The sequence below is a fragment of the Giraffa tippelskirchi genome, chromosome 4, assembly GCF_054371585.1.
Source record: "Giraffa tippelskirchi isolate mGirTip1 chromosome 4, T2T-mGirTip1v1.2.pri, whole genome shotgun sequence".
Taxonomy (NCBI): domain Eukaryota; kingdom Metazoa; phylum Chordata; class Mammalia; order Artiodactyla; family Giraffidae; genus Giraffa; species Giraffa tippelskirchi.
In genome coordinates this window covers 4,998,192-5,021,996 of record NC_137278.1, presented here as the reverse complement: position 1 = coordinate 5,021,996, position 23,805 = coordinate 4,998,192, and the positions used below count along the sequence as shown (strand labels likewise).

The 23,805-nt window shown below is 53.1% G+C and overlaps 1 protein-coding gene, 2 long non-coding RNA genes and 1 other non-coding gene across 5 annotated transcripts in view; 2 read left to right on the top strand and 2 right to left on the bottom strand.

Moving 5' to 3' along the window:
- Window positions 1–4,057: 4,057 nt before the first annotated feature.
- Window positions 4,058–23,805, bottom strand: part of MED27 (mediator complex subunit 27) — a 220,080-nt gene continuing 200,332 nt past the window's right edge. For both annotated transcript variants that reach the window (XM_081594703.1, XM_081594704.1), the window contains 2 exons: window positions 6,584–6,661; window positions 4,058–4,600 (listed from right to left, as the gene is read on the bottom strand). In XM_081594703.1, coding sequence (XP_081450829.1) covers window positions 4,466–4,600; window positions 6,584–6,661 — 213 coding nt within the window. In that variant the 3' untranslated portion in view covers window positions 4,058–4,465. The remainder of the gene's footprint in view (window positions 4,601–6,583; window positions 6,662–23,805) is intronic.
- LOC145546784 (uncharacterized) lies at window positions 11,140–20,227 on the top strand. The gene is made up of 4 exons (XR_014083268.1): window positions 11,140–11,243; window positions 18,496–18,672; window positions 18,849–18,961; window positions 19,762–20,227. It is a non-coding gene; the product is annotated as an uncharacterized LOC145546784 (long non-coding RNA).
- Window positions 21,016–23,569, top strand: LOC145546782 (uncharacterized). The gene is made up of 4 exons (XR_014083266.1): window positions 21,016–21,075; window positions 21,167–21,262; window positions 22,092–22,214; window positions 22,813–23,569. It is a non-coding gene; the product is annotated as an uncharacterized LOC145546782 (long non-coding RNA).
- On the bottom strand, window positions 22,051–22,122 carry TRNAC-GCA (transfer RNA cysteine (anticodon GCA)). Its single transcript has one exon. It is a non-coding gene; the product is annotated as a tRNA-Cys (tRNA).

Below are 23,805 nucleotides of genomic sequence, written 5' to 3'. Positions count from 1 at the left end.
CAGGCTCATCTCCAAGGCGTACACTGTGCGGCCTTGAATGAGCTTTCTCTGTGACAGAACAGCCTGGCTGGCTGCACCCCGAGTGAGCAGGTTGAAGCAGGACTGGCCCACCCTTTCCTGTCCAAGGCAGGACACTGAAAGCCCCCTGTTCATCTTCGGCGCGCCAGCAGAGATGAAGACGCTGGGGGGCACAGACAAGCCAGGTGAGTGGTCATATCCTGCCCTCTGTCTACAGACCCGACGGCCCAACGACGCCTCCCGTCCAGTGGGCAGGCGTTCCGGATCTTACTGGGATTCCTGGTGGCTGAAGCTGCCGTCCCTTCTCCTCCCAGCTCGGGTGACCTTAAAAGGCTCTCAATTTAGCAGCAGGCCCACACTCTGACACTCAAAACGCCATGGAGAGTTTGCACGTTAACACTGAAAGATCATTTTAAGCCCGCAGCTTTCCGTCAGTGGCGTGAAGTGTAAAAACATCACTCGATACCAAAAGGCCAATTCCCGATTTAGTTCAGGGGGGCGAAAATCTGGCCCACCTTTCCTGGCCCTCCTTATCTCATCCTGCTGGTTCCTGCTGATCAATAGGAACCCGGCCGGCAGAAAGCACGGAGACACATCGCTGCTCAACCTGGCAGATGCAACTGCAAGACAGATTTCCAAGTCTGGGCCGAGGGCGCTTCTTGGGCAGTTCTTGACACAACATGCCCCACAGAGCAGGGACTGGTCAGCCCCTCTGCTCCTTGGGAGGAAGCGACAAGGGCGGTGGGACATGCAGGCCCCTTCAGGCCTCGTGCACCTGATGGGGAAAACAGCACAAACCCACTCAGGAGGAAATCAACAACATATGGGAAGCGCCTGGTACAGAGAAGATGCTGGGCTGTCCAGGATGGTCATCAAGTCACCTAAAACACTTCGTGGTTCTGGCCTAGAGCTCGCCACGCGTCTAAGTGATGGGGGTGGGGGTGGGGGGTGGCTGGCACAGCGCTGATGGCCATGCCCCCTTCTGTGAGGGGCTCCACTGGGCGGTTCTGGTCCCAGGGGCAGTGCTTCTAGCAGCACCAGGTCCCAGCTTCCCCCCAGCCCACCCCCAGTCTGTTTGGCCACTCCAGGTCAGTGTGTTCTCTGTATTGGGAAGGTGGATACACAAAGCCAGGCTCTCTCACGGGCGTCTCTGAAGCACCAGCGTTCAGCAATCTGGTGAACAAGCCCCTCCCCTCTCCAGGCTCGTCCCTCTCCCTTTTAGCTTCCCCTTCTTGGCACTGAAGAAGGTCAGAGAGGAGAACACCCTAAAGGTTGCCTAGCCTGATCCTTCTATTTTTTCCCCTCTTTTAAATAGGGAAAATTAAAAAAAATAGAAAAATAGAATCACACACATCACCCACTTATCTGATGCCCAGCTTCAGTGATTATCTACTCATGGCAGATTACGTTTCATCTACGAGCCCCCAGCCCCCTCCAGCTCTCCTGCCTTGCTGGCCCTGGGCCATTGGACGTGCGTGTTATGGGAGAGGATGAGTGACTTGTCCAAGTCCTACAACTGGGAGCAGGAGGCCACCACCAAGGTCCTGACCCGGCCACCCCCTTCACACCTTCTGCTGTGGCTACGCCCCAGCTGTGCTGTTACTCAATTTTTATTGAAGTATATAATTGTTTTACAATCTTGTGTTAGTTTCCGGTGTTGTGAGCTATTATTTAACATTTTTCTTTAATGGTCTTGCTTTTTCCCGTGAGTACATCATTATTTTAAAATGGAAGCTTTTTATCCCTCCTGTAAATGGGGAACAGGCATCAGTGGCCAGAGAGAGTGGGTGTCACTGAAGGTGTATAGTGAGACCAAGAACAATGTCACTCAAATCTGAGGAGAAACGACCGCCTGCCCAGGGCCCTGAACTCAAGGTCTGCTCTCTCCATTGGAAACGGAGCTTGGTGGGAGCTGGAGGGATCTTTGGGACCAACTAGGAGGCTCTCAGATTTGTTGCCAACACTTAAAAATCCAAATAGCTCTCTCACAATGTGGTGTTGCTGCTGTTGTTTAGTCATTAAGTTGTGTCCGACTCTTTGCAACCCAATGGACTTTAGCCTCACCAGGCTCCTCTGTCCGTGGGATTTCCCAGGCAAGAATACTGGAGTTGGTTGCCATTTCTTTCTCCAGGGGATCTTTCTGACCCAGGAATCAGACTCCCATCTCCTGCATTGGCAGATGAGTTCTTTACCACTGAGCCACCAGGGAAGCCCCACAATGTGGTATACTGTTACCAGAATCCCACTGATTGTCAGAGGGGTGGTTCATATGTGAGAAGGTCCCTGACATGGGCTATCAGCCAGCTGGCCATCAAGATGCACTAGTCATCAGCGTGTGCTCCAACCTATCACAGCTGGTCATCTTGTCGTCACTTCACACGGGCTCTGCATACCTGTACATCCTGCATGGGGTCTTTTATTTGCCATTTAAATGTCTTTAAAAGACGTGCAGCTGTGCAACAAAATGTTATTATACACCCAGTGGCCCCAATTCTGGATTTTCTTGCAACAAACAAGTGTCTTACAAGACCAAAGAAAGGAGGATACCAGCAAGTCACTGGAGCTGTGTTACTAGGAGCCCTGGGAAAGGATGCCTGTCACATGTTAGACAGTGAGACTTGAGGCAGGAGAAACCGCCAACCCCCTTGGAAGAGATGAAAGCAATTTCAGAGCCATGAAAGGCTGGTGTGACCGATTCATGTGTCACACAGGATTATCATTAAAGCCTGTGCCATGGTTTAATTGGCAGCATGTTTTTCTTTCTTAGGGGATCATGAAATAATGGTGCATCTGACGAGTGATGGCATCTTAAATGTGATAAATCCTGGTATTTAATCTAAAATCACCCGCTGTGTGCAAACGTTCCTGTACTACATCCTGCCACTGCTCACCCTCCTGACCCAAACTGGGCCCTGAGAGCACTGCCATCTCCTAGAGACTGGTGGTTCTCAGACTGGGGCCCACATCTGGACTTGCTAACAACCAGGGTGCTGGACCCCATCCCCAGTCTCTGATTCAGCTGGTCTAGGAAGGGGCCTGAGGATTTGTGTATTTTTTTAAAATATTTATTTGGCTGCACTGGGTCTCAGTTGTGGCATGCGGGATCTTTAGTTGTGGCATGTGAACCCTTAGTTGTGGCCTGTGAACTCTTAGTCGCGGCCTGTGGAATCCAGTTCTCTGATCAGGGATTGAACCTGGGTCCTCTGCACTGGGAGCGCAGACTCTGGGCCATTGGTCTACCAGGGAAGTTCTGAGGATTTGTTCTAACAAGCTTCCACGACGCTATCACTACCGGACCACTCTCGGGGTGGCACTGTCCTATTGCTTCCCCCATCACTAAATCTCCTTTATTCTCTGGCTTTTTTCAGCTTGGCAGGGGTAGGTGAGGAGGGTCTGGGTGGTACCAGAACCCAGGTGGGAGCCACACATTCTTCTGGACCCCTCAGTAAGCAGCGTCTCTCTGGCCCTGTTCACTGCAAAGAGAACTTGACTTGTCTCTAGGCTGGGCCTGCTGGAAAAGCTCTGGGGACTCGCTCATCCTTCTCAAGACCTTCAGTAGGTCAACGCTTCTTCATATAAGCAAGTCATAGCTTTAAACGGGGTCGAGGCCCTGAATAAACTCAGTAAATGGGGCTGGAATCTGTTCGTGGTTAAGAATCAGGACAAAACGGGACCAACAAGCCAGGCACGCCTGTCCTGCCCCCTCACGCACGGTCTGCTGGCAACGCGGGCAGATTCCTTTCCCTTTGGTATATATGTGTGCTACTGGTTTAGTAAAACAAAACATCTGTGCACTTCTCTCCTCAAAAAGAACAATCCATTTTTAAAGCCGCTGAAACATCTTTGAAATGGAATATTAGCCAACACTGCCCTCTCTCCCAAAAGCAAGAAGCAGGGAGATGTGTCCTCAAAAAGAATTATTTCAAACACAGACATTACTAAGTTTTACTTTTTTTTTCCTTCAAAAGGCCCAGATCTGCTCACGTGTTCACAGAACTGAACGCAAAAGGTGCTTTAAGAAACAGGACATGAAGCCTTATCCTGGGTAGAAAAGGTTTATTGCTTATAAAAATAAGTTACGGAACAGAACAAAAAACTCGGCATGACAAGGGCTCACTCCAACTATAAAATGACTTAGAACATAGATCCAGGAGGGCTGATGGACCAGCATGGTGAACACACGGGAAAACAAGCTGCCTAACTTCCCCGTGCTGAGTCCTGAGGTGCTCTCTGTGCCTTCACACGCCATCTCAATGGTGCGACAGTCCCGTCAACAGAGGGGACTCTGCGATTCACCAAGCCTGGCCTAAGCGGATGACAGAAGCGAGCGGGTGGCAGAACCGCTATTCCAGCCATGAAGACACACCTGAGCCATCACTGTGACTGAGGGCTTGCCTGGGAAGGTTCTGGGTGGGGGTCTCGGGGCCGGCGCGGGGCTGTGGCGGGATTACTGCCGGCAGGTGTCATGGAAGGCCTCGAGGGTACGGAAATCCCTCCAGGTTGGGGGCAGGCCGTCCTGCAGAAACTTCCCGCAGCGCTGGCACGGGGCCTGGAACAGCTTTATGTAACTTCTTAGCCAGGTCTAAAAAGAGAAGTGAGGAGAGAAGTGAAAGACACAGATCCGGGTGCTTCCAATGTCATCCTTCCTGCCCAGCCTAATGATCTCCAGGACGGAGGACCTGGGCTGGCCGTGACCCCGGGAGGTGCCCTGAGATTTTACAGAAAGCTCCGTGGAGCATCCACAAGGTCACAGTGCTGCTGAGTCTCAGTTCCAGCACCCCGGGCCCCTCCCAACTAAGGGAGTTTTAAAATAGAAGTCCCTACTCTAGGAGGCAGGCAGGGCTCCCGGAGGGGCGGATGTGAACCTCGGTGCAGCCTCGTGGCTCAGGGGACACGCGTAACCACATTCCATCCAAGTCCCAGGTCTTCTGACCACCGGCATCGAGCCTCTCCATGTTCACCACCCAGAGGTGGCCTCGGACACATGCGGATAGAGGGCGAGCAGAGAATTCCCTGCTAAGGTCGAATGTCTTCTTTCTAATCTGATTTCACAGGTCACCACTCAACTGTCACAACGTGGCCCAACACACCTGGGGGGAGGGCGGGGACAACCTGGTGCCACCGAGTAACGCAATAAGCAGCAAGTGCACACTCATGGGTTCAGGGGGCAGAGTTCCTTCGCGCATCATACATAAGGATGAGACTCATAACTCAATTCCCCGACTCAAGGAGATGCACGGCCGCGCCAGCCCAAAGTTGCAGCGACGGGCTAGCAAGGGGGGCACGCACCACTGTGATCACTTATGTTGGTCAGAGGAAATCGCTCTTGGGAGACATCGGCCAAGTTTGACTGACACAAATCCTGCCTCTTCATCACAGCTTCCCTCCTGCTGGCTGACCGTGGCCCACCCATCCTGCTCCCCCCAAAGGCTTCGGGTCTGAGGTTCTGGCAACAAATGTGAGGAGGTCAATGGTCATTCAGTTAAACTGTTTATCCTTTCTAAAGGGAAACCAGGCATTATAACACGCTAGGTTAAAAAGCAAGTCTTTCCATCCACCCAAGAAACGAGACTGCTGATTGAAAGTGTTCTCTACGCACGAGAGAACTGCTGTGTGATGGCTCCATGGAGCCCGGGTCTGCGCGTTCAGCCTCCCCAGCGTGGGAGCCAATCAATGAGCTGGGTTGTGTTTTCTAAGACATGAACTACAGGCTCCTAGAAACTTAATTGTGGTGGCAAACTTGACGAGGTAGATTGCAGGAGCGCAACTCCGCGTGGCTGTCAGCACTGGTGGGGACTTGCTAATAGGTCCGTACTCTAATTGGCAGCCCCCAGGCAGGAGTGAAGAGGGAGCGTCAGCAGCAGTGAGAGAGGAGCCAACGATGTGAGGGTGTGACGCCGTGGTGCTAAAACAGCTGGCCGTCTCTGCCAGGGTGTGGGCCAGCTGTGGGCCTGGCTGAGGCCAACTGGCGGGCATATGATAACCTGATGAACTGCCTCTGGCGGGGCGGGGATGGGGGGCAGAGGGGAGTCCTGATGTGGAGGACTGATCTCCACGACGTAAGCGTTCTGGTTCCATGTCAAGTCACCAATGGTTAAACAATCGGCTTGAGAAATCCTCAATGTTAACGAGAGCTGGCGGAAGCCGACCCCCACACATGGGGAATGGCTGTTTCTGGTCCCTCCCATCCTAAGCTCCGACTTGAGAGTCTAAGGAGTGGGTGTTTTGCAAGAACGATGCCACTGTAGCTGCTTCAGCACCAAGTTCGGGGGCCCGGCACAGATCAGGAGCTCAATAAACACCTACTGACTAAATCAATGCAGGAAGCTGTGTCAGAAGGTCACTTCTGAAACCACGTGTTTGGCAATGATAGGAAAACCAGTTAACGGAGTGGGATGTGGTTTATCTTAGATCCTTGCCCAGCTGAAAGGAAGTATCACTTCCACACTGGGCCGTCTCCCTGGCGAGGCCCCTGTGAGCTAAAGACAACCAGCTACCTTCTGAGCTGCCTGTTTTCACTTGAGGGGCTAAGGCTTCATGAGACTTGACCTCTAGAGCCACTTACCATGAAGGAGCGGACCACGACGTCAGGCATCTGGGGAAGCTGGTAGTGCAGCAGGGCAGTGGTGGCATGGTCGGTCACCTGGGAACCAAGGATAAGGACTGGGTCAGAGCCACTCGGAACCAGCAGAGAAAACAAGAAGGTGCTCCTTTTATCTGACGGCTCTGGAGGAAAAGCTATCTATAAAGCCTGGAGGTGGAAAGCTAGTTAGCAAGGTTGGTTGGGGGCAGGGAAGGGGAGAGGAGTGTTGAGAGCAGAAAGGACATAAATATTCATGCCCGGGGCCAAGTGAAGTGTGGAACCTTCCAGCAACTCCAGGTAGGCTGCAGCACCGAAAGAGGTGTGGCCAGAGGCTGGTGGAGAGGTAAAGCGGTGGCAGGTGCCAGGGGCTTTACCAGCCCCTCCACTGCATGAAACACTGCCTGGACTCAGAGGCTTGTTTCCAACTGTCCATGTTTGACTTCAGTCTTTACCCGGGAATGAGTTTCCTGCCAGTGTAGCCGGTCTGTCTCGCTGCTTCCTTCAATTCCCCTTCTGTCTCATAACTTGTAGCTATATGTGTTCTGCGACCAGGATTCTGTTCATTTCTGAGGATTTTTCCCTGGGGCCTCAGAGATACTACCGTCCTGAACAGCTGTGTTGCTCCCACTGTGGTCCTCTGTCTGGCCAGCTCCCTGAAAGCTGTGGTCCCGTGGGCCACACCCACTGCCTCACAACTCCCCCAGCAGGGCCAAGGGCATCACGGCTCTAAGTTCATGCGGGGCATCGACCAGATAGAACATGTGCTGGGTTTCCACCCCAGCTCTGTCTGCTGACCTTGATCCTTCGAATCTCTCTGGGTCTCAGTGTCCCTCCTGAAAAGCAAAGCGCTGGCTGAAGATCCCCTGTAGTTCTGAAATGTGATGACACCCTGGAACGCTAATGCCTGTCATCCATCAGCAGATGAACAGATTGTTCCTAATTTGATAGCTGTGTTCAAACTCATGGTTTATTTGACTGTCTTCATTAGGGAATCTTGCCATTACAAATGATGTGGTCAAAAGACAAAAGGAAACAAAAACGCCAAACAAAGTGATTAACTTTGTGAACAAGAGTAAGCATGGTCTGCCTGTGTCGACTTGTCCGTCTTCCCACTGAGAAATGGAGTATTTCCTGCCGGATCAGGTTGTGTGTATTTCTTCAGTCGGCACCGTTCCCACCAGGACACCATGATGTGCTGACAGGCCTCAACAGCAGTTAAGCAAACTGATCAGGTGGAAACCAGCAGGGCTGGTCCGGGTTCTGCAAGAGGCGTTGCGAATGATCCAGAAATTAGTCCATCTGTGTGTCTACACTCAAGGCCAGAGAGGCCACACCCTGAAGAGCGAGGAGGCAGGCTCCTCAGCTCACAGAACCTCTCGAAGCCGTGGTTTCCCCCAGATGAAATGGCCAGGCGTGTGAAGTGCTCATCCTCCAGCCATGCCTTGGGCCCACCTGCCCCCTCTCTTCCGCTCTCCTTGGCCCTGGGACTGGCCCTCTTTCCCGCCGGACTTTCAGGGCCTGTCTGGTGGCTTTGAACTCCACGGGATGACCAGCTCTGTGCAGGCGAGGATCACGCCCAACCAGTTCATGCTGTGTCCCCGGGGCCTAGACTATCACCTGGCATCTAGTAGGTGCTCAGCACATATTTGTTGAATAAAGAAATAAACTACAAAATGGCCATTCAAAAGCCACGAACCAGAAACACCTGTGCCAGCTTTCTTGCAAACACAGCCATGGTTCATATATCCAATTGTGCCGAGAAATTCTTACCCAAGTGACTTTCAAGATAAATGGTACTTATTCCTTCAAGTGCAAAGACTGTTTTTATTTTAAGCATTTTTGACAGACAGCTTTCTAAAATGAGCAAGGTTTTAAAAAAAAAAAAACCATACAGTAGAATGATAACTTGGCAAAATGGTGGGTAGTGATTGGCGGGGTGAAATGAACGGCTACAAAGCGCAGCGAAGCCAACTGGGCCCCGAGGATGCCTGAGCTTAGAGCTTGGTTCTTACCCATCCAGGTACCTGCCAAAAAAAAAGCCCAACACAAGTGCTATTTATAGGCTCATAAGACAGTCTTACAATCACATTTGCCATCACAAAAGAAACAAAGTTTCTGGAGAATTCTTCCTCCTGCCCCTACCATTTACTTCACACGCCTCTCAGGAAGCCTCTACATCGCCTCCCTTCTCAGACGCCCGGGCCGGTTCCCTGGTTTGCTGACAAGAGCGTACACAGGCACTCGGAGCAGAAAGGCAGGCTGCTGCTGGACGCCTGCTTACGCATCACCCAGGAACGCGTTGCGAACGTGAGCTCTTGGGCCCCAGTGTAGACTTAGAATCGAATCTCTGGGGTAGGAGCCCTGAAATCAAGCCGGCCTCTCCAGCTGTTCTTCGGGATCCCAAAATACAGGAGGAGGCAAATGCGAATTGGCACACAGACCCCTGGGGATTCTGCTGTTCAGTTCGGTTCAGTCCCTCAGTCATGTCCGACTCTTTGCGACTCCATGGATGACAGCATGCCAGGCCTCCCTGTCCATCTCCAACTCCTGGAGCTTACTCAAACTTACGTCCATCGAGTCGGTGATGCCATCCAACCATCTCATCCTCTGTCGTCCCCTTCTCCTCCTGTCTTCAATCTTCCCCAGCAACAGGGTCTTTTCCAGTGAGTCAGCTCTTCGCATCAGGTGGCCAAAGTACTGGAGTTTCAGCTTCAGCATCAGTCCTTCCAATGAATATTCAGGACTGATTTCCTTTAAGATGGACTGGTTGGATCTCCTTGCAGTCCAAGGGGCTCTCAAAAGTCTTCTTCAACACCACAGTTCAAAAGCATCAATTCTTCAGTGCTCAGCTTTCTTTATGGTCCAACTCTCACATCCATATATGACTACTGGCCGATTATCATAGGCAGGTGTGGGGTGGGGCCAAGACTGGGCATTTCCAGCAGCCCCCCAGGCCTGTCCCTGCTACAGCTGAGGGGCCAGGCCGCTCAGGTGGCAGAGTATTCTGGGCACTAGAGGAGAAAGGCATTTCATTTTGGGGCATGACGAAAACAAAGGACCACAAACCCGAAGGATGATTTGTCTTTTTCATGAATCAAAAACGAAGCACACTACCCAAATTTCATGATGCTGCAGTGGAAAGAGGGAGCAGGGGTAATGGTAGTGGACTGGCAGGGTTCTCCTTCTTTTTGAAAGGTGCTCTTTCAGGACCGTGGGCTGATTTTATGAATCAATGATAGCCATATTAATGAGAGCTTATAAGGCATGTGCCCCGCTCACTCACTCCTCGCATGCACTGAGGCAGGTTGTCTCCTAGGTTCATTTTGTGTGTGTGTTTTAGTCCCTCAGTCGTGTCCATCTCTTTGCAACCCCCTGGACTGTAGCCCGCCACACTCCCCTGCCCATGGGATTCTCCAGGCAAGAATACTGGAGTGGGTTGCCATTCCCTTCCCCAGGGGATCTTCCTGACCCAGGGACAGAACCTGGGTCTCCTGCTTTGCAGGCAGATTCTTTACCTCTGCTGTGTTGGGTCTTAGTTGCAGCATGTGGGATCTAGGTCCCTGACCAGAGATGAAACCTGGGCCCCTGCATTGGAAACGCAGAGTCAAAGCCACTGCACCACCAGGGCAAGTCCCCCAGGTCCATTTTATAGACAAAGAAATGGAAACTTACAGGCCACACAGCTGGTGAGGGGTGTGTGGGCCCAGACCCACGAGACCCGAGCCTACACCACGTCCCTCCTGAGACGCCCTGGCCAGCTCTGAGGTCTGTGGACAGAGGCTCCCGTCCCGAGCCCCGGCGCCATCTGCCCCCCAGCTCCCAGCCCAGCGAGGGTACAGAGAGCCGGAGTCCCACTGCCAGGTGCCGGTCAGGTCTGGAGATGTGGCTGCCGGGCAACAGGCCGGGCAACAGGCTTCTCCAGAGCAGAACAAACCGCACTAGCTAGAAAACGTCCTTTTCCAGAAACGGCTGGGGTCACACACCAAAGCTGTTTCAGCACCTGGCTCCCAGGCAGGGCACCAGTTCAGTTCTCCCATTACTGGGTCAGCAACCTGGCCAAATTCAGCCTCTTTTTCAAAAGGCCCAGTATATTCTCTTCATTGCCAAATGGTGGCAGCTTTTTCTAGCGCTGACACGATCGCTGAATTTCTTCAACTTCCCATCTCCAATTACAGAAATATTTTAGTAGAGGGAAAAAAAGCTAACTGGTTTGCTACGTTTTCCGTCCCTGCCACCTCCCAAATTTCCTCCCCTGGTTTTCACGCTCCCGGGGTTGAACTCCAATGTGGCGGGTACGACATGGTCATCAGATACTGGAGAGATTCACCTGCAACGATCTCCCTTTTTGTCAAAACATTCCACCTTCAGTACTTGTTTTGTTTTACACTTTTTAACAACAAAATTGTTTTTTTTTTTGCTCAGCATCCAAGATGTGGGGGGAAAAAAACAAGCCCGGGGCAACAACAACAAAGATGGCTATTAACTAATTTAAACTGACTCTGGGCCAGCCCGACCAGGCTCGGTCCCATTGTGATGTCGAGCTAATGAGATTCCGCTGGAAGATGAAAGCCACTCGGTCCAGCAGTGGAGGCCGCAGAAGGGCACTAATGCTCCTGAGGGAGAGAGGCCATTCATCCCACTAGTGAGTGCAGGTTTGAAGACAGTGCAGAAGAGATCAAAGCAGATGGTGAACCCAAGGAGAGGGAGGGAGGAGAAGACATGAAAGTAACAATAAGCCAAGGAGATAGGGGAAGTGGGAAAGAGGATGGGGGGGCAAGGGTGACCGTACAGGCGGGAAGACGACGCCACAGAAAGACAGAGGGCCTCAAGGAGGCGTGTGCAGACACTGGGGACTCCGCCAAGAGATGTCCCATCTATCCTCAAGGCCAAGAGAAACCGCAGATGCTCCGGCTCAGTTTGGGGTGTGCACCCCACCCCCAGCCCCGGCTCGGGCTGGACTGCAGGTGATTATTCACTTAGAGGAGGGTGACACCTCTTTTGTTGCCGAGACACCCACTCTGCTCTGTGAAACTGACTCCCAGTTTTCTCCTCCACCGATCAAGCTTATAAACCAGCCCCCCTTCCCGAGGCTCAGAGAGGCAGAAGAGGTCTTCCTGCACCCAAACCGACAGGGAACTCAGCTCAGAAGGCGAGAGAGGAGTCTTTCAAGAGACCTTGGAACAGCTGCCAGTCAACATGCTGGAGGAGACGCCAGTCACAACAAGCCTCCTGAAGCTCCCCAGCCATACTGTGCACAAAGAGCTGACATCGACAGGGTCCCAGGGAGGTCCCAAGCTGTTTCAGCTGAACCTGACGCGGAACCGCCTGCAGACAGGGCAGGGCTCCGCGATGACAGCTACTGAGCACCGGCTCTGAGTGAGGGCTGGTGTACACCACGCGCCCAGTGAGGAGCCGGGGCTGCGGGGCCAGACGGCACCCACTTGGATCGTGCCTGTCACTTAAGAGCCAGGTGGCTGTGGACAAGGATTAAATGTGTCAATACAGGGACAGTGCGTGAAGAGGGCCTGACCGACAGCCAACACCCACCCAGTGGGAGTCACCCTCCCCTTCCCCACAACCCTGGGACGATGCTATGAGCAGGGGATGATTTTCACTCCAAGTGAGGGAGAGAAGCCACAGGGAGGTGATGTGCCCAAGCTGGGCTCCTGAGCAGCAGGGCAGGGTGCCAGAGTTCAGGGGGGATAGAGCCTGCAGGGTAGGGGGATACAGACAGGAGGCAGAGGAGGCCATCTCCTCCCCACTGGGAATGGAGCCCAGGACTCTCAGACGGAGGCGGGACTCAGTCCCAAGCCTGTTCATGCCACCTCCGCTCTCCCCACCAGCGCGGCTGCCCTCCGCCTCCCCCACCAGAAGCTTCTGCCCGTCCCGCTCAACCACCCACCCAGAGCCAGTATCCACCAGGAACAAAGTCCATGCAGGACCCTCCAGAGCTCAAGATGCATGAGTCTCCCGGCCCTACAGAAGGAAGGGGGAAACAGGGCAGATAAAGCTGGAAGTGTCAAGTCAAGTGTGCACCCGTGTGTATCAAGGAAAACTCAAAGTACAGTCTGGGGCGGGGTGCTGTTAAACGGATGGTTTTGGCACTCGCAGCCCACTCTTCTCCCCACTTGTGCCCTCTTCCAGCTGTGGGGCTGGGGGGCGGAGAACGGGCTCAAGTCCTGCTAGACTACTTTCTGCTGAAGGCCTGCCCCTCAGGGCCTGGGTTTGATAGCAGCCAGACAGGCTCTGTTCTTTGTCCGTGAAAGGGAAAGTGAAAGTCGCTCTGACTTTCGTGTCTGACTCTTTCCAACCCCATGAAGTATATGAACCATGGAATTCTCTAGGCCTGGATACTGGAGTGGGCAGCCTTTCCCTTCTCCAGGGGATCTTCCCAACCTAGGGATCAAACCCAGGTCTCCCGCATCGCAGGCGGATTCTTTACCAGCTGAGCCACAAGGGAAGCCCAAAGGGGAGATGTCCATAGGGGAGAACAAAGGACAGAGTGTGATACACACAAAGGGTCAGTGAGATGCGGGGAGGGCACCAGGCCCCTCCTAACAGGTGCTGTTCCCCAGCAGTTTCCTCCTTTAAAAAGAATGTGCTGTGTTTTGCGGCGACCTGGGAACTGTCCTCAGGGATTCCTGAGTCCACTGAGGCTGCAGGATCACCCTGAGTCTGTGCAGGTTCCCAGGCCAGAGGGGACAGCTGGTGCTACAGCAGAGATAAGGTGTTCAGACTCTGGAGGTGGGCTGCCGGGCACCACTCCCCAGCTTCTGGGAGGCAGTCTAGGCTGGGCGCCAGGCTCTGTGTTGTTAAAGGGCTCCCCTGGTGGACTCTGACGTCAGCAGTGTCAGGAACCACAGGTGAACAGGCCACTGTGGGTCACCACCCATTCCCACCACTGGACAGCGGCTCCCAGCGCCGCAGAGCCCTTCCTCAGGGAGTGGCCTGATGAGCGCCGAGAGCACAGTATCTGCCCGCATGCAGCCTGCGACGCCCATGGGGAGCCAGGGGAGCTGGGGCCTCTGCCTCTTAAAAGTCTGTCCCACAAGATTAACAAATAGGAGAAGTTAAGTGCCCGAGTGTTTAGAAGCTGCTTATTTAAAACAGAGTCTGGTAGAGACCCAGATCTGGCTCTCCTCCAGCAATGCCGGCTTGCGCCCGCTGTGAAGGGGAGTGTCTCGATGCCGGCATGACGGTGAACAAATGGCAGCGAGAGGGTGGGGGGAAGGTGACCTGGAGCCGTCGGGAGGCCGGGGCTCCGTCCTGGGTTCCTCACTAATTATCTGGGTGACCTTGGCCACATCAGTCCCCTCACTGGCCTTCAGTAAAAGAGGCTGGGATCACTGGGCACCTCGAGGTCTCGCTTTCAGCAGCGCTGCTGCAGGGCCTGACTGAACGCCCTGAGGGCACACTTGTGTCGTGCTCCACCCTCAGGCCAACCAGAGAGACATGAAAGCCCTTTGTTCTTTTAGAAAAGACAAGCTGGTCCCAGCAGGCGGCAGGGGCACCGGGTTCCTGCCTGCCTCCACCTGCTGTCCTGATGAGATGTCACCCTCATGTGGTCCTCAAATTCTGGGCCGGTTACCAAGAGCTCAGAACCAGGGAGACCATCAGCACAGTGCTGTTCTTGGGAACCTCTTCCCATCTCCATGGGTTTCAAAGAGACTGGAGCACAGACTAACAGGCAGCAAAGCCAAACATTTGTTACTTGGTCGTACACATGCTGCTTCTGCGACTCAAAGCAATAAAAAGAAACTTTCATCTGCGGGATACACTTGCAGGCTAAGAGTCTAGGTCTCTACTCCAGGTAGAGACAGACCCGCCCTTAATGAGAGGGACACTGGGAATCTGGTGGAATGAGAAAATTCTTTGTGTCTGGGAGTGAAAGACGTGAACCTAGTGTGTTAAATGTTTAAAGAGACAGCAATACTGCCCCAAGGATGAGCACTGGTTTTATGAAGAATATTGAAAACAGTCCCAGAAGTACTCATTCCATAAAAAGAAGAACCATCGCTATTTCAAAACAGAGCTATGAAGCCAGTCCCGAAAGTGCTGGGGGCTGGGGGCGATGCCGAGCAGTGCTGAGACTGGCTTCCAACGCTGGGATGAAGTCCGGGAGGCTGGAAGCATGGGGTTTCGTTTTCATCACTCGGCTCGAGTCTCTAATCCGTACCCTGGATTTGCGTGCCACGGGTTCACATGCCCAGAGGCCTGAAGAGGAAGCATCGCGGTCCAAGGAGACTTGGGATTTACTGAGACAAGATCAATTCTTCCTTCTGTGCTGATGAAGGAGCCATTTGCATGAGGGCTTATAACTAACTGTCCACCGGCAATGCTGCTCGGGGCTGACAGGGACAGGGCTGTCTGGGTGGGAACTGGGGAGCAAAGACAAACACTGCCCCATCCTGGGCAAAACCCCTCCTCGTGGCTTTGAGATCAAGCTCTGTCTGAGAAGGATGAGGTCTTGTTTGTAAAGTACAGAACATGGCCTGGGGCACGTAGACCGGGGCCTCCATAAAGAAGTTTTTGTCTGGTGTGAGGGGTTTCCAATTTGACCCTCTTGGAAGTCCCAGCCAAGATGCCAACGATGCCCCAAAGCAAAGCGCCTCAATGCCCGGGACTCTCGAGCACAGACTGGCTGTAGATCTCTTGAGGTGGGTGTGCCTGCCCCAGGCCACTCCGCAGCTGCCTGCAGGAGCCTTCCCAAAACAGGAGCATGTGTATGTGGTCCTCGATGACCGGAGTCCTGGTCCTGTCTCCCCTAAGCCCCACATCACACCCCAGTGACACTGCTGCCTTAGCAACCCCTCCTCCCAGACCAGCTTCCCCAACTCAAGCCTGGAATGCCCTGGCGCTGGCTAACTTCTTCTCTCCCCTGGAGACTTGGGCCGGGGATTCCCCTCCCACCCTGGGCTCTCCTGCATCCCCAGCAGCACCCTGTGGACATTCCGGTTCTGTGCTTGCCCGACTGTGACCAGAAGCCCCTTCCTCGCCCCAGGCGATGCTCTGCACTGGCTCCACTCAACTGGTAGGACCCCAAGAGAAGGAGAGATGGAGTAGGAAAGACGCTATGGATTTATTTTTGGCCAGTGCGGTTAGGGGAGCAGAGTAAAAGGGGGGTGTTCAGGGGTGGAAAAAGCTGAGGTCATGGGTAGCTTGGGGAGGAACACCTGGGTGAACAGAGAGACCCTATGGCGGCCTTGAGGGAACTCTCCAGAGTCCTGACCAGCTTTGTGCAGCTTCCCTGGTGGCTCAGGGGTCAAGAATCTGCCTGCAATGCAGGGAGATGTGGGTTTGATCCCTGGGTTGGGAAGATCCCCTGGAGAAGGCAATGGCATCCCACTCCAGCATTCTCCCCTGGGAAATTCCATGGACAGAGGAGCCTGTACAGACCACGTGGCTGTACAGAGTCAGACAAGACAGCTACTAAACCACCACCACAAAGGCCTTGTGCGGGGCCAAGAGGAGGCGCTCACAAAAGGTCGTTCACATTTCCCAGGATTAAGGAATTAAGACTCTTCATTTAGCTGAATGAAAAAAGTTCAGTGCTTTCCAGATGGTAAAATGCCAGATTCTGCTGCTGGCTGCCAGCAGAGCCCAAGCCCGAGGACACCTGAATTGCTCTGTACCCACGTGGTGTGATGTTATTTTCTGCGGGAACAGCCTGGCGATTAGAGAAACATATCCAAAGACATCTGGGCTCCCAAGAAATACAGACAATACCACCTACTTGCCCCTCGAAACTGAGGCAACCGCAGGAGAAAAAGCAGACACTGCAGAGCCCGAGAGGCGGCTCTGCCGCCGTGGTGCTGGGAGCCTCGAGGCCGCCCTGCTGGGTGGGGGAACATGCCCATCTCAGTGGATGGCCAGAGGGCCACCAGCCCTCCCAGGACACCAGGGGACTGTTTCAGGTCCCGGGACCATGATTCTACATCAGCATGTCAGGGCTGCCCAAAGGGGACTGCTGGGATGGGGGGGGGGTCTGTAATTTGGGGTGCCGATTCCATGAGGCAGGTACCCTTATGCCCTCTGTTTCACAGATGAGGGGGCTGAGGCAAGTGAGGCCACACGGGGAGGAGTGGCCAGCCCAGGTCTGAACACGCAGCGGCCTGGCCAGACCGCCTCTCTCTGGACTGGTCACGGTGGGGAACGTGACCGGTGAGGCTGAGCCTCATGGTGGTGCAGCGGGGGGGACAGGCACGCTACCGGGAAGGGCTGGGGGATGTGGGAAGGGGCCTGGGGAAGGGCAGGAGGCCGGGCTTCCCAGAAGCAGCTGCTAGGCTCTGACCCAGGGTACACGCATCTCGGGCAAGTCCTCAGGAAAAAGGAAGCTACGAGACGAGAGCAAGTCCTCTGCGACTCCTCTAATGGTAGAGACCGCAAACCACTTCCAGCCAGCGGGTGGGCTTTCCTGCTTCACGGTAACTGCAAGCCTGGGTCCGTGGAGGCTCTTAGTCATGACCACTCTCCGTGGCAGCGCAGGGAGCCTTGCAGAGGTAGTAAGGTGGGAAAACAAGCAATCAACTCTATCCTGCTTTAGAAGTTTGTGAATATTTAAGAGACAATGTGGTGATCAAGGCTCAGGGCGAGCGGAATGCACCCCCCTCCCCCCGCTCATTCTCGGCTCCCAGGGCCCTGGGCTGACACTTAAGGACATGCCCTACTCCCTTCTTTCTGCTGACCCAGCATAGTCAATGCAGTCCAGCTTTCCGCTCACGAAAGGGCTGCCCTCTGGGATGACCCTGGAATTGTCCATCACCTCTCCTGTTCTGAAGCTTGTTGACAGTCCAAGGCTTGGCTCCTGCAGCGTCCCCCTACCATCGCTCACGGAGACCACCAGCAGGAATCATGAAGCTGCCCCTCAGCCCTTTACTGGTAAAGGTACTCCTTTGGCTTTTCCGACTGGGACTACGAAGACACACTTAGGAGGCAGAGACAGAAGGCATGGAAACAGGACGTCAATGCCACAGTATCTGGTCCACTGTACGTGCTCTCCTTTTGGAATAGGTTAGACAGCGTTTAAGAGAAAAGGGGACAAAACAGAGGCCCTTCCTATAATGTGAGACACCTTTTTGGATTGGGGGTGTCCCCTCTAGGTGCAGGGCCTCTGCTGATGGCCTCACCTGAGCGGGATACCTGACAAGAGCAAGGACAGAGATCTGGCAGGGGGTCTTAGGACTCTCATCACAACCACAGCCCTTCCAGGGCCTTCTCTGTGCTGTCTGAAGAGAGGCTTCTGGAAGGAAATGGAAATGAGCTGGTGGGAAGATATTTAGATATTCTAAGGCATGAGACTGAAAAGAACTGAATGAGTATTTACTGAGTTCCTCTGGGGACGTTCGATGCTACAGCAGGTACAGACGAGCACAGCCCTAAGCAAGAGGCGAGTCCCGTCCTCTAGAAACACCCCATGTTCAGACAGCCCCCATTCCTGGGCTTGGAACTGGTGACAAGTTAGGTTTGTCACAGACTATTTGGGTAGGCTGGAGGAGGAAATGGCAACCCACTGCAGTATTCTTGCCTGGGAAATCCCATGGATGGCAGAGCCTGGCGGGTTATAGTCCATGGGGTGGCGAAACAGCTGGACATGATTTAGCAAAGAATAACAATCTGGATAGGCCCTCGATTTATGCGATGGGCTCAATGTCTCAGAAATTTCAGAGAACTGACTTTTCCGGGACATAATCTCATCTGTTGACAAGCTCTGGGTAGCCACTTGATAAAGCCTCCCCCACAGAGGCCAGTGTTGGGATCGAAGCCTGAATGAAGGAGTGAACAAATGAATGAATGAGTGAACCCAGGAATGGAGGAGCAGCGGCGGCCAGCCCACCTGTCCATGGCCAAGCTCAGCACGGGACTGAAAGGGTTCCTCTTCCCTCTGCTGCCCCTAGAATATAGACCGGGGCAGACCCGGACACCTGGGGCTGCGACTTTTGTGCTCCGCCTGAGTGAAAGAGCTGGGACGCAGATGCCGGACCCTCTGACGCCACCTCTCCGTCCGCGCCGGCCTACTTGGTGCTGCGAGCCCTCCCCTCCTCTCTCTGGCCTCCCTGCCAGGATTTAACTCGGTAAATAGCTGCAGAGTTGCTCCCGCTCTTCCCAAGTTACTGGATGAAAATGCCCACTGTTTTGAAGAGAGGAGGTTAAAGATCAAAACAGTGAGTGCCCCTGCAGAGTTTAAATGTCAGAAAAATCCAAACACGCTTGAAACCTTTCCCGGCTCTTTGTGATTCTGCCCTTTCAGACGGTCCTCCCTATTTCCAAGTTCCATTCTCTGAATTTGCTCTGCTGGAGACTTGCCGGCTATAAAAAGCTCCTTCGCCCCAGGACCGAGCGCAGAGCCTCCGGGGCACCACGGTAAGTGACGGGGGCCTGTTGGCAGCCACAGACCCACGGCCAGCTGGCCCCGGCCCTCCACTGCGCCCCACCGCCGGGGAAGGGGGCTAATGAGGACGAGGGAAAGAGCTCGCCGACAGGCCCTGTAGCAGACAAAAGGCAGGTCACACTAGCTTCCGGGGGTCGGATTTGCCGTGGTACCTTGCGTGCTTGTCTTTAACCTGGGGAGCCATGATTAGCCCGAGAAGAATGTGACAGGTGTGAGTTTCCAGAAATAAAAAGGCGAGTGTGAGCTTGGTGTGGCTCTGCAAGTCAACACCCCTTCCATCCCCAGCTTTGTCACTTTGCGGGGAAAGACCTGGGAGGGCTTCCCGCCTTCCCGTCAGGCCTCTTTCTGCAGTGGCCACTGCTGCTACTTGTGGGCAAGAAAACACACACGATCCGCAGCAACTGCAACCACATAATGAGCATCGAAGAAAGGGAGCGCTGGGGCTCGACCTCAGGGCCATGCAGAGAGCGAGCTCCCCAAGCGATGCCAGGACAGTCATGCTGGCAGCCAGTGTCCCCACCTTAGCGCCGGGGTGCAGCTCCGCCATCTACCTACATGGCTAGGACACATTCCTGCCCGAGAAATGCCTTCTTGCTAGTGACCAAGGATCTTCCCTGACCTCGCACTTTCTCAGTCACTTTGACATCTATCTGTTCCAGGTTGATCCTCTTGGATCAGGGCTGCTCAGTGAGTCTCCCCTGGTCGGGCTGCTGGGTGGGCGTCAGAGGGTGGATGGCGGGCAGCAGGGAACACTCACCACTGCGACCCCCAGCAGTGTCTTCTAGGAAATGCTACAAGCAGCATCAATCAGGACACCTAGACGTTACGTGGGTGGATAGGAAGAAAACAGAATTCTAAGAAAAAGCTGATACTAAAAAGCAGAGTTGGGAAATGCTGCCACCTCATCTCTTCCTTTGGCACGTTGTGTTTGAAATGTTAAACATCATCCTGTCAATTGGACCTGGGCTTCAGAATCTGCAGGGAACATGCGGCCCCAGCGTTGCTTTCAGTGGGTGGACTGGCTGTGGAATAGAGAGGGCTGCCCTCCGACCTCCAACAAGGCCTGAGACGAACACAATGAAGTAAGCCCAGTGCGGTCACTCCCCTGCCCCGTCGTGATTCCACATTCCACATTCCTCATCCTCTTTACCAGCATCTCCCAAGAAAACAAGACCCCGACGCCCTGCCACGCGACTATGATGAGTTGGAAAGCTTTATTAATAAAGGATTCAACTCAATTCTGTGCTACGTCATTTTCCAATATATTTCTTCATTTGATAGCAAACAGACAATGTTTCAGCAGGGAAGGGAGTGGATTCTGTAATCCCGTAACTATTACCTGCCCCTGAAAAGAGAAAAAGGACCTTAACATCACCTGCCTTTCATTCTCATCAGAAAGCACACTCTCCTGCCTCCAAATTGTCATTCTTTAATCTAGCGCAGGTCAGTCTCAGAGGTCAAGTCCATATAGTTAAAATACAGGTGAGGGGAGGGATGACACAGGAGCCCGAGGAAGGGCTCTGCACAAACACAGACAGCATGCCATTCGCTGGTTGAGATAAAATTCCCACCTCTACAAATTCTTCCACTTCTACTGCTTTGAACAGGTTACATAAACTACAAGCAGGGAAGTGGTGGGTGCTCTGGAGTCTCCCCAACTAGCTAATATCAAGTTTTAAACCCTGCCGCACCGTGTTTGTAGTTTTAAAGACATATAAAGAGTGCTTGGCAGGTTATTTTTAGGGGCAGTAGAACACAAATATAGCACTGTCTAAATCCGTGCTTCACCAAATCTGTGTTTCACACATTTTACAACTTCCTAATAAACTTTCTGCTTGCATTCAAAAATACTTAATACCACACAGAACATTAAAAAATTTACTTGCCAAGGCAAGCCTGGGCAAGGCCCTCCCTCATGAAGGGTATGTGACTGGAAACTGGACCATTGTTACAATCCCAGATTGTGGTTTTGTGATGCTGAGGGGTGGGGGTGGGGGGAGCGGTGGAGGGGCTGAAGTCATTGCCTGACTTCCCTGGAGCCAGAAAGTAATTAACTGCAACACCAGAGGACACTAAGATAAACCAGGTTAAAACAAAACAAACCCAAAACATTTTAATGTTCCTCATTGTGAAACGGAAACAAGATACAGATAGCGAGCAGTGTTCTTTCTCCTCAGAATGCTTTTCAACCAGCTGCTGGGGGAGAAATGACAAGAGCTGTTGGCATGGACAGAGTTAGCAGTTAAGGCCGAGGCTCTATGTCAGCTGAACAGGTACAGCGGGTCTGGTCACCTAGATAAGAGCGCCTGGATTAACACGGTGTCGCCTACGCTAGCCCCACGTGACTATGGATGTCTTTCCTTTACGGGCTGGACCCAGGGAGGGAGGCTGTTTTTCCCTTTCTGTGTCTGGGTACCTCAGTTGGGTAAAGACGTGTTAGAGAGTCAACACTATGATTTTTCTTTCTAAGATGAATTTTAAATTTGGGACTAATTTCAGGTTTACAGAAACGTTGCAGAGATGGTACATACAGTTCCCATAGACCCCTTACCCAGTTTCCCCGCTGTTAGCATCTGTCATTATCAGGTAGGTTCATCACAACGAAGAAACCAACGTCGGTTACTTATTACTGAGTCAAGCTCAGACTTCATTTAAATTTCACCAGTTTTTCCATTAATAAGTTCTTCCTGGTTCAGGATCCAATCAGGGGCAGCACAGTGCACGCAGCCGTGATAAGACCAGGACATTTTCCTGCTTGCACATGCTCCCTAGGCAAGTGGGGCTGAGCCTCAGACCCTCCCCAGACCTGGACATCTGTCCCTGGCTTCCCTCTTTCACTGGAGAGGGGTCCAGGGAGTGCTGTGAACTGAGGTACGTTACACACCATCAGAGGCTGGTCCATCATGCTCCTTTGATACGAAGCCCAGAAAGAAAGTGAAGTCACTCAGTTGTGTCTGACTCTTTGCGACCCCATGGACTGTAACCTACCAGGCTCCTCAGTCCATGGAATTTTCCAGGCCAGAGTACTGGAGTGGGTTGCCATTTCCTTCTCCAGGGGATCTTCCCGACCCAGGGATTGAACCTGGGTCTTCTGCATTGCAGGCAGACACTTTACCGTCTGAGCCACCAGGGAAGCCCAGGGCCCACGCCTTAACAGGAACAAAGTTTCCCTTTGGATGAGAACAATGTTCTAGAACGTGATAGAGGTGATGGTTGTACAATGCTGTAAGTACTAAAAGCTATGGAACTGTTGACTTTAAAATGATTAGAAACCGTTAGTTTTGTTATATGAATTTCCCCTCAACTGAAAAAACCACCACCACTATCCTATGCTGAGCTACCAGCACAACCCGAACACAGTTATTACTCAAGCGGGGTAACTTGGGCCCAGCTCTGAAAATCGTGTCCTTCCTCCCCACCAATCCCTCCAGTAGTTTCTCACTGAATTGAGAATAAAATTCAAGTTCTGCACCAGGACTGAGGGGCACCTGCCAGCGGGGCCCCAAATCCCACACTCTCCCCCACCTGCCCTCAGTCTGTCTGCTACATCGCATGGGCCCCAGTGGTGCGGGGCTGTGGCGAGCTCCCTGTCCACACAGGGTTCAGGGCTGTAGTTTCACAGCCTGGGACCCTCTTCCCGTGGCTTTCCATATGGCTGGCTTCTTCACCTGCCTCCTGTCCCAGTTTAACTGGTGCTGCATAAAGGACTCCTGCGACCACGCTGATGCGAAGGAGACCTTCCTGTCCTCGACCACAGCCCCCAGGTAACAGCCGAGAGTCCCCTCCTGACTCTCTCTCCTCGTTTGTCTTGTTTCCCCTGTAGCACTGAGCCCAGAACCTGCACACGGCAAAGGGGCAAATAAATAACTGCTGCTGAACGAGGAGGCAACAAGCGAACTGACAGCCTCCTCTATCGTTTGCACTGCTGGATGGAAGCAGACAGGATGGAGGGCACAGAAGGAGGAGGCCGGTGCCCTGCAGGGGAGCTGGCCTGAGTGCTGTGGGAGGAGCCCTCAGAAGCCCCACATATTGAGCTGGTCCAGAGAAGGGACCCTTCCACCACTGGGAGCTGGGAAATGGATTTTCTCTGGTCACATTTCCTCTTTTTCTGACATCTCCCAGATAGTACTTCTCTTTCAGGAAGCCTGACACCTGAAAAAGATGTCACTGTAGTATAGAGTGGGGTAGGGGCAGGGTGAGGGTGGGGACAGCCTGTTTCCTTCAGCCCATCCTTGAGGCACATGTGTAGATTACAGGGCTGTGAGAAACTGCATTTAAAAACTGTGTGTTGGGACTTCCCTGGTGGTCCAGTGGTTAAGAATCCACCTGCCAAGGCAGGAGACAAGGGTTCAATCCCTGGTCCGGGAAGATCCCACATGCTGGTGGGGGGCAGCTAAGCACCACAACCACTAAGACCACAGGCCCTGGAGCCCAGGGCTCCACAGTAAGAGAAGCCAGCACAATGAGAAGTCTGTGGTCCACAGCTAGAGTAGCCCCCACTCCCTGATACTAGACGAAGTCCACACGTGGCAACGAAGACCCAGCAGAGCCAAAAATAAATAAATACTAAACAAACAAAACTGTGGGTTGATCTTGGGGGAACTCAAGACTCTCTGATTTTTTCTTTAAACGTATAATTTACACTTAAAAATTTGCCCTTTGTAGGCATTTAGTCTGTGAGTTTTAAAACATACAGTTGTGTGATCCCATAATTACAACAAAGAATATTTCCATCACCCAAACATGTTCTTCGATACCCATCCGGGGACCATCTCCTGCCCTCACTCCCAAGCCCTGGCAATCACTGCTCTGATTT